The sequence below is a fragment of the Brachyhypopomus gauderio genome, chromosome 4 (assembly GCF_052324685.1).
Source record: "Brachyhypopomus gauderio isolate BG-103 chromosome 4, BGAUD_0.2, whole genome shotgun sequence".
Classification (NCBI taxonomy): domain Eukaryota; kingdom Metazoa; phylum Chordata; class Actinopteri; order Gymnotiformes; family Hypopomidae; genus Brachyhypopomus; species Brachyhypopomus gauderio.
Window position 1 is genome coordinate 3393871 of NC_135214.1, and position 17998 is coordinate 3411868.

Here is a 17998-nt window from a genome sequence, read left to right on the forward strand (position 1 = left end):
TTGCCATGGAGGTGAGCGCGAACCCCTCCCCACCTCCCCCTCCCGACCATTTCGCCCAATCACGGACGAGCGCCCGAGACGCGTCGCCGTCTGCCATCCAGCCTTTTGTTTGTCTGTCCGTCCGTCTGTCTGGATGCTCCCATGCCCCGCCCCCCTCTCCACCTGTCAGTCATGCCAAGGTGCTGTCAGTGTCTTGGACCGCCCCCAGACCCCCGTCTCATGGCCTGAGCCACTCGCAGCCGTGCGCCCCTCCCTTCCTGCCCCGTCTGCACCACATACCCCCAGCTGCCCCGTGGCATCCAGTGGACAGCTGTGCCAGGCAGACTCCCGTCGCCACGGCAGCAAGATGCGACTAACATTCTCTTCATTAAGCTTTCCATTTCAGGACCAGTATGTCCAGCCAGGTCTGTTTTTCCAGAAAATATAAAAAAATATAAAAAAAATAAAAGATTTAAAGTATATAAATACATATATAACACTTAAAGAGATAATGAATAATGAAAATGAATGTTTGTTTTTTATTTTGAGTGTAATAATGTATTGAAATAAGGCAGAAAATAGCTGTATTCATTTAGTGCATGGCGATTACGACAGAGAGGTCTTGGATTCTCCCACGTAAACACCTCTCAAGTAGAGATTTTAGCAGGATTGTACATTTTAGTGTTATCTCGTGATCATGTCATTTTAAAGAATAGAGAATTATGAAATTTGTTGTCACAGAGAAATGCTTTAAATGAAGTCAGTGCTTTTTTTAAAAGATTACACCATGACACACATATACACACACACACACACACACACACACACACACCATCAGCTGCATGAGGCTGGAGAGGCTGTATGTAATTTGATAATGAAGTGTAATATAAGCCCATGTGTTATGGTGGCATTCTATGCACTTTGAAGTTTGTCTTTTCTGAAGGGCCAAGCCCCCTCTCAGTTTAATCCCACATCCGGTGTAGTGGAGCTTCAGCTGTTCAGAATCCACCGTTTGGGATGGAGGATGATAATCCCAGTTTCCCGTTTGCGCTGGTCTGTGTTTGTGATATTCACAAACACTGAATGGGGCAGCAGCTCAGCACCTTATCTACCCTCCCCCGCTCAGCACCCCCCTCCCTGAGTGACACGCAGGAAAGGGCCCAGCAGACCGGGGCCTAGCAGACCGGGGCCCAGCAGACCAGCAGACAGGGGCCCAGCAGATAGGGGCCCAGCAGACCAGGGCCCAGCAGACAGGGGCCCAGCAGACCGTGGCCTAGCAGACCAGGGCCCAGCAGACAGGGCAGCTTCACCCTGAAAGGGTCACGTTAAGGCGCTCTCACAGACGCACGTGGTTCTAGCAGTCCTGGAAACTCGCTTGAAAAGCAGAGGTTAGAGGACAGAGATAAAATGACTCTTCATAGCGGACACCTAGCAGACAAACCAGGCAGCGTAAACGTTACAGAATGGTAGAACACTCTTCTTCGACTACAGATCGTCAGTCAGGAGTGTGTTTGTGCAGGGATCCTCGGAGATGAGAGTGCGTGGCCAGTTAGGGGCCGTGAAGAAACACAACGCTCTACACCTTGGTTTCTCATTTCTGTCTCTTTCGCCGTTCGTATCGATGCAGAACATTGGCTTAGACTGAGAAGCTTTCTACACTGTATCCCATGAATAAAGTTTTGAATGTACATACAGATTTGCCGTCTTGTCTGAAATTCAATGGGAACTGGTAAAGGGTGAGTGTGTGTGTGTGTGTGTGTGTATGTGTGTACTGACTGTATGTGTATATGCTTTCCCGATTCAAAGAATAAGATTCAGCAGGTCAAAAATTAACTCTTTATTGCCCCCTGGTGGACAGCTAAAAGTACCTCACCTTGAGGGAGTTAGAACTTCAAAATAAAAAAAAGAACAGATCCTTTACAAATATCAAAATACACTGCCCTTGTGGCTATCAAAAAAACATAAGAGTATATACAATGGAAATGCAGCCAATGCTACCCTGCAGTCAGAGAGGAAGCATACAAAAACTCAAAGCCCATACATGGTCATTGATCATTTCATTATCTCCGTCTCGCGCATATAGGCACACTCACAGGACCTGCTATATTGTCCCTCAACATTCACTCGCTCACACTCTCACACACACACACACACGCACTCATTCTCACAGCCCACACTCCCTGCCCAGAGTCCCGTTTTTGCCCCCCCCCCCATGTTCTCCCCATCTCTCCCTGGATTAAGGCAGCCAAGCCCCGCCTACTCAGCTGTCCTTGTCCAATGCGGCGGCTGCCAGGGTGACGGTGGTGACGGGCTGGCCGGTAGCCGTTGCCAGGGTGACGGTGTTGACGGGCTGGCCTATCCCGTGCAGCTGCACGCGCGCCAGCTTCTTCTGCTCGCACTCCGTCACCAGGTTGTTGAGCTCGGCCGCGCTGTAGCCAATCAGAGTCCTCAGGTCGCACACAAACTTGTAGACGAAGCGCTTGCCCTGCACCTTGCTGATCATGTCTCCGTCGTAGTAGTACCTGTGGTCAGGAGGCAAAACCAACCGTCTCAGGGATGAATCACACAACTGCTGGTTCATAGCGGCAACTATTTAGTACTGGCTGCACATATAGTAGTGCAGAAATGAATTATGGCACTTATGCACTCAGTTCAAAGTCGTGAATGTGATATATCATTCACATCTCCACGTGCATTCTGTTTTTTTAGTCATGCGTGAGAACGGTAGCGTCACTACTGGGAGAACCAACCTCAGCGCCCGGCTGAGCTTCTCGTAGTTCATGGTGGGCTTGTTCTTGCGCTGGCCCCACTTCTGAGCCACCAGCTCCGGCTGGTTGAGTTTGAACTCGCCCTCCTCCCCCACCCAGGAGATGCAGTCCCGCGCGTCCTTATCGGTCAGCAGCTCCAGCAGGAACTGCCACAGCTGAATCTGTCCGTTGTTACCTGACCAGGGGGAGACGGGCTTCACCACACTGACCGACAGTTACGTCCTCGGGGGGACAAACCCCCTGACTGTGTTGAGGGTCTGTACCTGTGCGGTTCCCCGGGGAGCTGCGTTCCTCTCCTGAGATCCGGGGAGCTCTGGGCATTTTGTTATGCTTTTGCACCTTAATGGCCGTGGGAGTGGCCTGCTGCACTGGAGCAGGAATGATCTGCACAGCTAGAGACAAAGAAGAAGACAACAGCTGAATCTGGTCCAAGATTGAGAACATCGACCTATAGCCCCCATACTCAAATAGCGGCCCGCGAGCTGTTTTGAAAAGTGTTTTTTTTTTTAGGAATCTTTTTTCAATCGCGCTATCCGCTCTTATTTTGAAATCGCGCACCGCGATCTCAAGACGATGTGGGGGATTGCCTTTATGGCAACGACAAACAGGTAGCAGACGCTCAAATGCGTTCGCCACCCCACCCGTAACCGGCCCCTACAGTGATTGAAAAAATAAAATGTGGCCCGTCATCATTTCTATTTGAGTACCCCTGCCCTATAGCAGCTTCATCCACCCTACACACGTAGTACCCCTGCCCTATAGCAGCTTCATCCACCCTACACACGTAGTACCCCTGCCCTATAGCAGCTTCATCCACCCTACACACGTAGTACCCCTGCCCTATAGCAGCTTCATCCACCCTACACACGTAGTACCCCTGCCCTATAGCAGCTTCATCCACCCTACACACGTAGTACCCCTGCCCTATAGCAGCTTCATCCACCCTACACACGTAACATCTGCGTCCCATCCGGTTGCATTTTTGCTTGCTGTTGGTCATGTGACTTACTCGACCTATTACCTACTGAGTTATTATGACAGCATTGTGTGGTGTATATGACCCGCAAAATAAACAATGAGACTTTAAAGGCAGGTGATTGGCCCTCTCCTACTAAAGTGTAATGCTTAACAAGTCAGGACACGTAGTAAAACTTTAGTTTTAATTATTAGTGTTCATTAATTCACTTATTTATTTTTCATATTTTTCATTGTCTCGACATGTTGTCACACGTCAAAAACAGAGTGTGAATAATACCCTTAGGGTTAATGCAGCATTCTGATTGGATAACCATTGTATGTGTGAACACCATGATTATAATGGAGTTCATGTAGAAGGCCAACATTACCTGGCTGTATGGAAAATCAAAGACTATGTTCATCCAGAGGACTTTTACCATGCCAGGCCACTTTTTTTATCTTCCTTAAAAAGCCCCTATAAAGGCTATAATCTAAACTACCTCTGATGCATTAGTTAACACATCAGCTGAATGAAAACAGCAGGAGGTGATGTGATAACTTTCCTTCCCTATGATGGAAAATCCTGAGTAATTCCACTTTAACCAAAAATGTCATAAAAGATTACAAAGAAATAGTGTATTATTTTAGCTGGCAGAACTGGATGTGTTTGATTTAAAATACTTACGCTGGTCAATAGTGACTGTGGCTTCTTGGCCCTGTTCCTGACTCGCCAAGACATCTGTATATACACACACACACACACACACACACACACACACACACACACACACACACACACACACACACACACACACACACACACACACACACACACACACACACACACACACACACACGACATGATGGCACATGAAAAGCAAATGACATGTACGTAATGAAATTCAAATATCCTTCACACCAAAAACATTCAAAAATTCTTGTTTTTTTAGTCTTAGTTATTATGCCACATTTGTAGACAAGCACAGACACACACATGCACAGACACACACACTCTCTTTCCGAGACTCACACTTGCGTAGCAGCTCCAGATGGCTCCACAGAATCTCCCCATTAGGCACTCTCTGGAGGAACTCCTCCTGGCTGAAGGCACACAGCTGGCGGCCCGGGATGTGGATGCCGCCCACCTCCATCTCCTCGATGTTGAACTCCTTCATCACCCACACGGCCCAGTGGATGACCTGGTCTGCTGTCCACTGCACAGGGTCTGCTCCCAAAACACAGCGGTGCCATTACGAAACGCCTGAGCCTAGCACTCCAACTACAGCTCGCAGGCATTCAAAAACAAAAAAACACCACGTTGCACCTCACCTGACTAAACACGGCAGGTCAAATAACCCAAATTCGAATTCAGTGCCCTCAATGTTTAGTCATAGATAAGACCTAGCATAGCAGCGAGCTCATGTGAAGAGTGAAGATGTAATGGTTCTGTTTAACACGGTCCCGGTGGTTCGGTACTCACCGTAGGGGATGCTGAGGCGCACCTGCTCCTTGCGATAGCCCTCCAGGGCCGCGGCCCAGCGCGTCACCTGTTCGGAGGTCTCGTCCGCAATGGTGGCCCGCTCCACCGCGATCACCTGCCCGTCCTCCACCAGGTGAGCCTCCTCCCCCGCGGCCGCGTCCGGATCTATCACCACCTCCACCGTCTCCACTGGTTTCACGATTTCCAGGATATTCAACTTCTCCTCACCTACAGCATCACAGGCACCCCCCCATGCCAATTAGCACATCTTTACATTTCACAATTAACAGGACTCGTTCGCTCGCCCCACTGGGTTTGTATGAAAACATGAGCAGACGCTAAAGAGAAGGAAACACTCGCCTGGTTTGGTGACGATCTGCACACTGAGCTGGACTGTGCCATCCGTCTTCACCCCCTGGTCAAAAAGGCTGTGGTCCGGATGTAACTAGAAGGGGAGAAGCACAAACGAGTTCAAACTCTGAACTCGCACATCTACAAAATGATGAGAACAATTCAGTGGACTTATAGAACATACCTGGATGTCCTGCAGACAGATGTCATATCCATCCAAAGCGATTTGCAGACGAGGCTCCAGCAATTTCTTCAAGTTCCCAACAGGCTCATTAATATCGATGTCTTGCGTGATCAGTTCAGCTGATGTGATGGTCTGCTCTTCAATCCTTCAGATCCAATGAAACACACACACAATCAGACAGAGAGAGAGAGAATAAATATAGGACACAGCCAGTGAACACAGCAACCCTTGATAAGGTCTCAGACTAAGAGTTACACAATTCTCCAATGAGTATTCCTCTTCACCAATAATGCCAAATATTGCTATAATCATTACAGAACTCACCCTTCTTCTAGGCATTCTTGTTTCTCCTGTCCATCAATCTCAATCTCAATCATCTCCTCAGTCTCACTTTTTGACATCTTGTCAGTGAAATCTGAACAACCTGCAACTGAAAAAAGTCAAGGTGAAAATTCAATACTTTGTGATAATACAGAACAGTTAACCATTAAATACGTTTTCCAGATACGTTTCAAGTTAATTATAAATGTAATGCCAACCGTTTAGTAGGAAATTTAAGCAACCTGAATTTGAGGCATGAACGTGGGGGGGGAAGCGAGTAAGTCCTGGTGATTTTTAATGAACACCAAAGTGTGGCTCCTCTAAACTGGTTGGTTGTTGTTTCATGAGCTACACGGAGAGGAGGGACAACTGAGCGAAGAAAGGCGTCTTTGAACCCATGTTAACTATCACGCAAAGCCGAGGCTTGGCCGGAGGGTAGGCCCACTACGATATATTACCATGTGACTAGTATAAATAAGACATATCAAACACTGGTATTAGAAACTAAACACGCATCGAGTAGTAGCACACAGTATTTGGTCAGACTGCTGGTTAAACATCATCATTATTTTGACTAAAGACAGCCACGGGAGGAGGGCGCGCCAATAGATGCAATCGCAGTTGCCATATTGGAGTCGTTTTGGCTTTCATAATATAATACGAAAAATATCCGAGCACCGACTTTTCACGACTTTTACAACTTTTAAAAGATCGCCACATACTTTTGATTCTAGAAACTTAAAACGGAAATGGAAGAAACGGAAACAAAACAACAGAAGGGCAATGTAAAAGCAGCCGGAAATCCTGGCGAAAGTCACGGTGCTGCGAGACTTCCGAGAGCGGGCTGGAGAACCGGACGGAGCACCGCGGTTAAACGGGCTGGTTTACACGGACGGTGACAGCGTCCGGGCGCCAGGTAACAACACACGAGTGACCTGAACGGTGTGGTTAGTTACCGGGCCTTTGTTAGCCGGTTAGCCCGCACGCACAGCGCGCTAACGAGACACGCCTGGTTACTCACCGCCGCTAACCCGCTACCGTGATGGCGGCTCACCCGCCCACATTACTAACGTAGGCGCGTTTGAGGGTTTAAAAACGCCATATCGACGGTCGACGTGAACCGTAAAGTACTTATGTGCGAGGTTTATCGCCAACATAAAGGCGGGTGTGTAATATTAGACGGCGCCGTTAATGCGGTAACACACAGCGGTTGTTTACCTGGACTCGTGAACTCGGCGGGGCCACTAGCGACGCGGCTAGGCGGCGTTAGCTTTAGCGTTAGCTTTAGCGTTAGACGAGCTCGCGACGCGGCTGGCGCGAGCGCCCAACCGTCTCCTCAGCGATAGCTAGCCTCGGCTAACTGAAGTATTTTTGCCCAAAAGCGGGAACATTTCCCCCCCTCAGGCTGATATAAAACACACAACCGCAGAATTTGTTAGTCGCATAAAACACACATGAGACGAGCAGCGGCCGGTGGCTCACGTACCTCTTTACCAGGCGGGGTTAAAGTGTTGTAAACGGGCTTTTAGAGTTTTGAGGACTAGAGTTGTAGCCGGCTAGCTTAGTGTGTGCTAACTTCACTAAATGTTCATGCTAGTTTTTTGGTCAGCGTTGCCATGGGGGCGGGGATGTGGGGATGTGGAGGAGGCCTGCATGGCTGCTGCGCGTCCAGCCAAATATGGCGGCTTAAAAAACACCGAGTTGCCAGAAGGATTTGAGTCCTAACCGTTAAAAGTGACGAGACCTTTTCTTCAACGTATGTCTGTATGGACGTGTAGCGGTAACCTTCGACCCAGCTAGAGCTGTTGAATTTTTTTAAAGACATCTACGTTGTATACTTGTTGAACATTGAATATTCTGTTTTTTAAGAACCAGAAATTAATAAAATGAATTCAACAAGTGTATTTTGATTTTGTCTTTTATTTGAAATCGGAATTTGTGTACGCCCAGATGTTTTGTAACTGACACTTTTTTTTTTTATTTCTAAATGATACGCTGATTTCTAGTTTAAATATTGCAAAACCAATAAAATATTGATTGAATAACACGCTTTATGACACTAAAAATACACACCCTAGCAATAATGTAAAAATAATACAAAATAACCTTTACAACCGTACAAGTCATACATAAATTTGACCCAGTTGTGTAGTAAAACTTTTTAATAGTCTGTCAAGTAACTTGCAGTATAAACAAAAATCTGTGTAATACGTCCTTGCCACTAGAGGGCGTTCTTTTGCTTTTGTAGCCGTTTAGTAGAGACCTCGAGTACAAGGGATACATGCAGTTTATCTCAGCTTATCGAATATTGCAAGAATGTCACAACAGTATCTTTGTTCATCATCTCCGTGCATGATGTACAGTTGGAGACGCAAGGTTCTTTCTTGCCGTCGTTGGTCAGACGGAAAGATTTGCACTCCTTGTGCAGTGTAAACGAAATCTTTGGATCACAAAGGAGGAAAGGCAGTCATGATCAAGAACCAATAAATATTCATTGTTAGAATTAATAATCCTCTAAAGTGAAAATAATAAATCATATAATATCTTTCCTAAAATGATATATGTATAAAGCCATACTGATTATACAGCAGCAGGTGTATATCTTGTAGATGTCCAATTTCCATATATTACTAGTAGGGGGGAGGTAGAGATTTTCCCGCTGTTTAAATGATGCAAATGTTCTGAGCTAGTTTTCCTGAGCTAAATAAGGCTAAGCTAGTAAAGTATAGTACAAGATATAGTACTGGGTTTGTGTCCTAGGAGCTGACCCCTGGAGTTGTAATTTTGTCACACTGACTAATTTCTTCTAATTAGAATTCAGTTTGACAATCCTCAACCTGTTCTGCTACTTTAGAAAATCCTGTGTCAGAGTTGTTGATTGCTCTATGTGTGCCTTACGATAATGTAATTTGGAGTAAAAATATAACAAAGGCAAAGGACACTTATCTGTTGGGGGTGTGTGTGTGTGGTCACACTTCTAAAAGTGAAGAAAATAGTTTCAACCATATAACATATTGATTAATGTATGTTAATGATATTATTATTAATTAATAGTCATTACTATGATAACCAAGCCATGCATGTTCACAATTATAAGTTCAAAATGTATAAATAAGAGGCAATAAAATCGGTTTCCCTTTCATCTTTTCTGCTTTTTGAGAACATGCAAGAACACGCCAGCAGATCGGACCATTTCCCCAACACAGCAACATTAGTGGTGATATCAAACCATTCTCCCTGTGTTTCCAATTAGCATCATGCTATTTATACTGAGTGGGAGAGAACTCACTATGGCAACAGGAGCAGGAGAGGATGAACACGATGACCTCACCTATCGGTGCTACCGCCAATGTCAGACTCAGCTCATCTGAAACGTGTACGTATAGAGTACAGCATGCCTGTGATGGCCAGTGTTGGTACATCAGCTTTATATGTTGAGTAATACAGAGCTCCGCTCTTTTCTACATACACTCAGTGATCAAGCGAAGAGGTAAGAGGAAGAAGAGGAAACGACGGTAAATAACGGCCGAGCTGAACGATGTGTGACGAGGCAAGACCTCGTGAAAGAAATGAGCCTCTTTTTAATTAAGAGGCAGTTATGGTGTGATGAGTAGATTAAGCACCATGGGATGTGGAGAATGCAACGTGGATGCGTTCACACACATCAGTCGTTAAATACCGTGTGGCACATGTTTAGGACGTGATTTTGGCAGTGACCGGAAATAATCGGGTTTGAGTCGAGAAAACTGCCCTCTGGGGGCACTTGCTGTCTGGCAGTATTTATGTGACATGCATAAAATAACATAAATAGAATGATATAAAACAAGAATGAAAGGCCTTTATATAGATACAGAGAGGGTGAAATCCCACTAAGGGCCCCCAAGACGGATCAAGTTATGTCGGGCAGTGACCTCACGGTGACCCCCGTGTAGGGCCACCGTAGGCAGAATTGCTACAATCACCGTTAAAACTCACCTGTAAATTCACCATCAAAATAACCAGACATCCTCTTTTCTTACATTCAACATGGGGGTTAGTGTCTTCTGTCTGGAACCGCATCTGTTTCCCAGTAACATTACCATATTGTAATGTTCTAGTCTTGCATAGCCAAGAGTCTTTGATATACTGACACAATCCGACACTGTGTACTTAATCACATCAAGCTCATGTTCTCATGGAGGTCTACGTTGGGCATGCTGGTTATGGTTACTGAAATGGTGCATGGAACTATGGGTAGCGGGTGATTATACGACATAAAATATCACTAATGCATTTGATCATAATCTCCATTCTGTTGAAACCACATACATATTTACAATTCAACATTTACCTTTTTATCCTTCTCTTTCCTTGTCACCTGCAGCCCATTAACATACTGACCCCTATCTGTCACCTGTTGGCCTGAGCCAACAACTGAGCAAATCACTTTATTTGTAGCCTTTGCATATATTTTTCATAACACCCAATGAGAACACTCCCTCATTATGCCCGATACTTCAGTTAATTACATCTTGATGAACTTCTTCTTTCGGCTATTCCCGTTTAGGGGTCGCCACAGCGGATCAAATATATCAAATATGCGGATCAAAAATAGCAATTACATCTTGATGAACTGAATGAGGAAATCTTTATGTATGTTGATGACTCTTTCCTGTTTACCAATCGTGTCAGACAGGAAGCAGCAACATTAAACAATGAGGAAGCACAACACCACTGTAATGTAGAGGAACTCTTAACTGCAGCTGTATCTGCCTCTGATTCTCTCAACAGTTCACTGACCTGGTTAAAAGGCTGTGGATCATACAGGCTATAAGTGCACACCGGGTATACACAGTACTATTCATTCATTCATTCATTCATTGAAGATACTAAAGAATATTATGGTCTGTCGCTACAGTGAAGTGTTGCGGAGTTCTCTAGGCGTTCAGCTCCACGACTACTAATCTCGCGCTCTTGTGAGCGTGTTGGGGGAATGTGCACCACTTCCTTTGAGTTAGCCACCTGAACGCTGGGACAAACAACCACTCACCCACACGTCAGTAAAAGAAATCAAGAAGACAGGATCAATGAAAACAACCACAGTCACTTGAGGAAAAGCAATTAGTGGAGGAGAAAAGAAATACCAAGCAGGAAGGCAGATCACTAGAGGCAAGATATCGGTTAGCAGAAGAGCCAGAGCTTGAGTGGGAAACTTCCAGAAATACTGGAGGTCAGTGAGAGAAAAACGCTAATGAATGTATGGAATCGTACAGGAATACCATACAGGGAGAGGTGTTAATGAAGCTAGGACATCTCACGGCAAAACAGCTAGTGATGGAGCTGGAACCTGTAAGTCCATCAGAGCCATAATGACTATGGAGCCAGAGACAGAGGTGGAACCCGAGAAAGTGAGAAAAGAGACATTAATGGAGACAGGATATTTTATAATGAGAGCCACCCAAGGAGGCAGAGGAAGCCATGGAGAAAGACGAAACCTTCACATAAAGAATTATTAATGCAGGACTTCCTACACGTTGAGATTAAATCAGTAGAGCCTAAAACGTTGGTTGCTACCACTGGGTGAGGAAGCACAGGAATTCAGCCAAGCAGAATAAGTGTTAAACCTGTCATGAGCAAAGGGAGCACTGAAAGGTTCTGTGAAATGACAATGTGCACAAACCAGCAGCACAGACCTGTTTGAAATCCTGTAAGGTGAGCAGAACTGCTTTACCTGCTGGGTGGGAGTCCTGAGGTACATAAAGGTATGTTTGTAAGCTAGTGTCTAGGCTTAATACCTACACTTTAGTCACCTTTTTGTGAGGGACTCCAAACACAATATTTACTGTTTTTTTATACAATAATTTTCACACTTTTCAGAACACAATACATTATGTGAATAGGTGTTCAGTCACCACGTCTTCCAAAATTTATGAATGTCTCAGTCAATTCACCACCAGCAAAAGTGTTCAACTGTAACAAATGTGGCAGACATTTAGATTCCCTGTTCGAAACCCAAGAAAATGATCACTGTATATGGAAATATACAGCATTTTGACAGAAAAATGAAAGTTAAAAACTTGAAATGCATAAAACTGATTATTCTGATCTTATATATATATCTTATATATATATATCGGTAGCGAACCGTGACCATTAAACCTGGGCCCGCTGACGGTTCCCCACTTATATATATATATATATAAGTGTAAAACATAGATGTATTACAGAAGTATTGCTGAAACTAGTGCCAGAGCAGGTCAGGCAGACCACACCAGTACATGTGATTGGATGGGACAATGCAGGCTTTCACCACTCTCACATCACTGAATGGTCTCCAGCCTATACCACGATGATGTCATTATCTCTGTGACCGCAGTCTCTTCAGCCTCCTAGAAGAATCTTCTTCTACATTAAGATAGGAGGATTATGACCACCATCCACATGACCAGGAGTCACTTCAAGTTACACACTTCAGCAGTGGCTGGACACAAGACTAGAACACAGTAAATATCACTCGCCGTGATGTTTATGAAAATCTATGGCTAAATGAAGTAGACTGGATGGATGGGCCAGGCCAAGAGAAGACGTCTGTCGTTGACAGGCAGACAAATGTGTGCATTTGTGTGCAACTGTATACAGTGGAAAATATTGATGATATTATACTGTATTTGTTATTGAGTGTTTTTCTTTTCTGAACGACAGTATATTGCACTGTGAGAGCAAATACAGTGATTCTCTTTTCTAGACCCCCTTTCTTTATCATATATTGTTTTACATCATACAGTAAATATTGTTATTTTGGGTTACAGATAGTGTAAAACTTTCAATTCATTTGCAGTTTACTTATCTATTATTTGCACTTTATATCTATTGGGTGAGGTAAGCCAACACATAAGTACAAGAAAGTTTTTTGTAGTTTAAATGCAATTTGAGAGCATGTGAATACCCTTTCATTGTAACCACATACTTGTATGGGTAGCTCTTTTAAGCACATCTAAACTAATATTGCTATGGGGAGTGGGGGTCCCACTTATTGATGCTTTATAAACAAAGTAGTGCAGCGCAGATGAAGATGACAGTTGTTGGAGCTGTAAGTTGTAACCCACCTGCAGGTCACCTGTGTGGCACGATGCTTATAACGCCTGACCTGTCACCTGACCCATTACTTAGCGAAGCTCTCCCCCTAGTGGACAAAAGTTGTATATCGCATCTGCAAAGAAAATGATGCAGATAAATGTTCCTACAAACAGATACAGACAGGGGGTGATAGTGGACCAGACAATCGCTCTTAATACAACGGACCAGTTCTGTTGTTCCAGTTTATTCTTAGCGGGGCGTTCCACAAATGCTTTCATGATCTGTATTTCCCTGGCTTATTAGACAGAAAGTGGACCTAACTCGGTCATCCACAAAGGGACGTGGCCAGATGTTTTAGTTAATGCATCACAGAGGCCATAGGTAGGCACGGGCTCTGTGCTAATAGCTCTCACAACCCTGAGCTTTTCCATTCTCTCACCCTTTGTGTATGTCATCTGTGGGATAACCACAGAGCCCCACAGTCTGAGCTGAGCGTTTGTTCCCAGGCCAGTAGTCTCGGTAATCATCACGATTCAGACCCTGGACCACCGTTACCCAATAAAACTCAATAAAGCATCAAATGTCCGTGGTCTGCAGGCTGTAATTGTGTGTGTGTTAGCGTTGGGAGTACAGACTGACTTATAATGCCAACACGGCACTATCTGAATTCTGTGAGGCTAAACACGTTATTGTTGGCTTTGTCTCATATGGAAATGTTGTGCATGTGTGATATTTTGTTTTGTTTGTTACCTTTGCATAAACTACCAGAAAAAGAATTTATGTAACCTGGAGAACCCGATATATAATTATATTATCTCATAAAAGCAAGCATTTATGATGACATCTTTAGTATATAAAGTTTATTACTTAAAAAGTAATTAATAGAAGTAAACAGTCTGATCCTTATATCATAATGCTAATAACACTCAATTTTGAAACCCAACTGTTCCTGCATACATCGCTCTATCATACCATACATATAGATATGTGGGGGGGGGGGGGGGGGGGGGTCTGTGGGGGGTGTGAGAGATTTAGGGGGGGGGGGGGTCTTCTCTGGACCAGTTCACACAGTAGCTGAATAGCATGAAGGGTTGCTATTCCGGGCCGCAGAGGGAGTGTTGATGGGAGGTTAATGCTCTCCTCATGAGAGTCTCTTGTTCAGCCATGAATCATTTTCTACCACTGTCTACATGGAGATATCTGCTTGTTGTGCTTGGAGCTTAAATAAGCATCTGTTGTGCTGAAGGCGGCTATAGTCTGCACTCCTGAAAGTTCCAGATAGATCTGTAGGGGAGGCTTTTGTGCCTGGATATGAGATTAGGGCATTTGGAGAATCCAGGGGTGGGTGGAGCATCCACAAGTAGGCGGTGCATTCAGGGGTAGGCGGTGCATAAGCCAAGCCCCTCGCTTGGCCACACCTTTTCTAGCCTCAGAGCCATTGCAGATTAAAGCAGCTCAAACATGTGTCTATCACTCTGTCCCGACTGGCTGCATCTGTGTGCGTCTGCTTTTGTTTATGGAGTCACCGCAGTGTCCTGCCACAGAGCTGCTCACTTTACTAATACAGCATCCCCGTATACACCAGACTGCACTGCACATCCTGTCTGGCGTGTCTCAGGGAACCAGCCTTTTTCATATACAGCTCAGTGGTGTTTGGTCTGTGATCTGACACTCCTCACGGCTAAACCTGGCACTTGTATACTTAAATGTGACCTACTCATAGGAGAACATGATAACGTTACACCAAGTAATAACTGTAATATATAGCCATCAAAATGTGATTTAGTTCTTCATTAATTGTAACTTTATATAAATGGCAAGTGTGTCAGCAGAGATATAGTAACCTGTTTCATAGTAAGAGCTAAATTAAGGTTTTGAAGGTATGAGGGCCAAGGGTTAGATACACAGCTCCAGCAGGAAAAGCAGGTAAACACACACACACACACCGTCCACCCCTCTAGCTCACAATAAACAGCTATTCAGCCTGGTGAAGTGAATATCACTAGCTTGGTCCAGAGGGAGACCCCATACCTGGGTTATTACATCACACGCCCACTCACACTGTGTGATGTCATTACATCATTGGTTTTAGAAATTTCGTTAAGAACAAAATGTAGTACATTAGTATATTATTAGTATATTGTTTATATTATATAACTTCATTCATGAGCTTTATATTAAATACGCTTGGCAGGCTCTTAGTTCAATGTCAGGGTTATTCCTGCTACCTGATTCCTCCCTGGTCATTAAAACTGAGTGTTAGGTGACTGTACCCAGCAGAGCTGTCAGAACATCTCAGCCAACTTGAAGAATTCTCCATGCTTTAATTTGCTGTCTGTGTCTGTAGAGGAGCAGGACACCTCTATAGGCCCAGGAAGTTGGTAACTGTTATTGGACCCGGGTGACAATTCCAGCGTAATCATAAATTCAGTGGTCAGTATGTGCATACCTGACCTGCTAATCCTCTATCTGTATTGGAGTAACAAGATATGTTGCCATTAATGCCTGGGTCCAACACAGTCCCTGCACCTGAAAATAACCGGGCAAAATGCAGATTACCGATTGTTCTTGTGACTCAGAATTTTAGCCCACCACAATTGACTGGGGAAAGGCACACACAGTGAAGTAATTGTCAACTCATTTGGCAGCTGGGTCCATTGTAAACATGAGTAATCACTGTGACCCCCCCATTTTGTTCATAATGCACTCCGGCACTGAGCACCCTTGTCTGCAGGCAGATGGGATAAGTCAGCCCAGAGGTGAAGTCTTTACCCGGCGTGCTGACGCTCCACGCAGCTTTATCCCCCGTCCCCATATCAATCTTTCATTTAACTTATTAAATATAGCGCGGTGATGCCATGGGCAGGTCAAGGCAGACGGTGCAGCTTTATAAACACTGGAATGCTCAGATAAGAGCCAGGAAGGTCTGTGGAACAACAGCAAGACACAGAAAGAGGCGACGCTCAAGTGAGAACACACCAAGGAAAGAACTGAAGAACCAACGGGAGGTAGAATTTTTATAATTCTGCATGCTGCGTTCTTACGCTGATTACTGTGCCCTAATGCGGTGTTATTTATGAATTAGAATTTATTAGAGTGGTATGTAAACATACTCATTTTTCACTGACTGTTGTGGAAAATACCCTTAAAGCTCCCGAAGAGATTGAAAACCCAAGCAAAAGCGATATTAGAAGTGGACTCTACAATGGACGTAGGCAGAGGGCGAACTGATTCAAGTGGACAGAAGCACAAAATCACTAAGAATCCAGATCACATCAAACCCAAGGCCAACATCACACAAGAGGGCAAGTCGATTGTCAGCCGAGCAGTAATTTGCTTTGCCATAATGTAAAGCATATGCGTGTGTGATGTTCATTTGTGTAGACGTAGTGGAGGTCACTTATGTGCAGTTGTCTGCTTTCCTTTGTGACAGATGAACTGGGCAGGACAGTACCGAGCGGACGGGCACTGGAGAGGCGGATCCCCGGGGAGCCGAACGTCTACTCGCTAGGAATGGAATCGTTCTGCTTCGCTGGGCACGAGATCCGCATCCGCGAGTCGCTCGACTCGTACGGTGCCCTCACCTGGCCAGGGGTGAGAACTGACTTAGATGACTGGCAGGTTTGGTTCTCATTAAAGTGATGAGCAGTGGGTAAAATCCGTGTCCAGGCAGTGGACCTGTGCAACTACCTGGAGCAGAACGGGGAAGGACTGGGTCTGCAGGACAAGGCAGTGTTGGAGCTTGGGGCAGGGACAGGCCTGGTGTCCATCGTGGCCAGCCTAATGGGTGAGTGCCCGTCATGCTTCTGGATATGCTAGAGATGACATGTAATTAAAGTTTACCTTAAAACCTTAGACTGCCAAGAACTTTTACTATTTAAATTGGCAACCGTTATCACAATTCTGGTAGGAAAAATGGACACAGTGCCAGAGAATCTTGTGGGCAAACAAATTGCAGTGCAATGATGTGTTAGCCTATATTTACATCTGACAGAGAGAGAGAGACAGAACGACCATTAAAGCTTTCTGAGCCCTCCAGGGGCGTGGGTGACGGCCACAGACGTGCCCGGGGTCCTCAACAACCTTGGCTTCAACCTGTCACGCAACACACGCGGCCGCAGCAGGTACACGCCGCAGGTAGCCGAGCTGGTCTGGGGGCAGGAGCTGGATAGCAAGTTCCCCAGCGCCGTCTACAACTACGATTACATCCTGTGCGCAGACATCGTCTATCACCACCACTGGCTGGATGAGCTCCTGCTCACAATGAAGTACTTCTGCAGGCGTGGCACCGTCCTGCTCTGGGCGAACAAGGTAGGTCCATGGAGGGCACACGATTCCCTGAGATTCCGTAATGGGTGGCCCAGTATACAAACGAAACGGGCTAGGTGGCATGACCTTATTTGCATAATCCTAACGTAGGTCCTACATTTCTTGATCGTTATTTTTGGCCGATTTCTGATAGATAAGGTTCCAATCAGACCTGCGCTTCATTGAAAACTTCAAGGTGGCGTTCAATACTGCACTGCTAACAGAGATCCCAGAAAGGGAGGTGAGAATCTACAAAGCCATGTCAAAAGAGTGACCAAACCTGAGACAAAGACAAAAACACAAACACATTAAACATCAGTTAGAGTAACTAACACAAACATTAAAGGGTATCACACTTTAAGGATGCCCTTCATGAAAATCATAGCTGTTTTTACAACCCAAAAGTATTTGATACGTTGCTCCCTAATAAAAGGTTGTGATATGCAGCATTATGGGATTGCAATATTATTTAATACCCTACTTATTATTTATGTATTTATCCATTTGTTTGTGCTTGACATTTTTTTAAATCCATTTTGAAACTACAACCCTTGAACATTAAAACAACAAATGAAAACTGATTTAATGTGGTCT

At 44.9% G+C, this 17998-nt stretch overlaps 3 protein-coding genes across 10 annotated transcripts in view; 2 read left to right on the forward strand and 1 right to left on the reverse strand.

The window, feature by feature from the left end:
• Nucleotides 1–1675, forward strand: part of appb (amyloid beta (A4) precursor protein b) — a 16185-nt gene extending 14510 nt beyond the window's left edge. For all 3 annotated transcript variants that reach the window (XM_077001549.1, XM_077001548.1, XM_077001550.1), the window contains one exon: nucleotides 1–1675. This exon is cut by the window's left edge and continues 236 nt beyond it. The gene's annotated coding sequence lies outside the window, so the exon portion shown is untranslated.
• Nucleotides 1676–1801: 126 nt separating this feature from the next.
• gabpa (GA binding protein transcription factor subunit alpha) lies at nucleotides 1802–7745 on the reverse strand. 5 transcript variants are annotated; one of them, XM_077001554.1, is made up of 10 exons: nucleotides 7527–7745; nucleotides 6044–6143; nucleotides 5720–5864; nucleotides 5545–5629; nucleotides 5185–5412; nucleotides 4735–4929; nucleotides 4390–4443; nucleotides 3011–3139; nucleotides 2730–2922; nucleotides 1802–2501 (listed from the first exon to the last, which is right to left on the reverse strand). In XM_077001554.1, the coding sequence occupies exons 2-10, from the start codon at nucleotides 6118–6120 to the stop codon at nucleotides 2240–2242; spliced, it is 1368 nt and encodes a 455-aa protein (XP_076857669.1). In that variant the 5' UTR covers nucleotides 6121–6143; nucleotides 7527–7745; the 3' UTR covers nucleotides 1802–2239. The 5 variants fall into 5 exon arrangements, with proteins under 5 accessions (XP_076857669.1, XP_076857666.1, XP_076857668.1 ...); XM_077001551.1 differs by having other exon boundaries at nucleotides 6044–6149; nucleotides 7527–7744; XM_077001553.1 differs by lacking the exon at nucleotides 7527–7745 and adding an exon at nucleotides 7259–7436 and having other exon boundaries at nucleotides 6044–6149.
• mettl21cb (methyltransferase 21C, AARS1 lysine b) lies at nucleotides 6854–17927 on the forward strand. Of its 2 annotated transcripts, XM_077001560.1 has the most exons (9): nucleotides 6854–6956; nucleotides 9294–9416; nucleotides 9516–9555; nucleotides 15943–16104; nucleotides 16248–16401; nucleotides 16530–16690; nucleotides 16766–16883; nucleotides 17136–17407; nucleotides 17559–17927. In XM_077001560.1, the coding sequence occupies exons 4-9, from the start codon at nucleotides 15955–15957 to the stop codon at nucleotides 17676–17678; spliced, it is 975 nt and encodes a 324-aa protein (XP_076857675.1). In that variant the 5' UTR covers nucleotides 6854–6956; nucleotides 9294–9416; nucleotides 9516–9555; nucleotides 15943–15954; the 3' UTR covers nucleotides 17679–17927. The 2 variants fall into 2 exon arrangements, with proteins under 2 accessions (XP_076857675.1, XP_076857676.1); XM_077001561.1 differs by lacking the exons at nucleotides 6854–6956; nucleotides 9294–9416; nucleotides 9516–9555 and having other exon boundaries at nucleotides 14231–16104.
• Nucleotides 17928–17998: the final 71 nt, after the last annotated feature.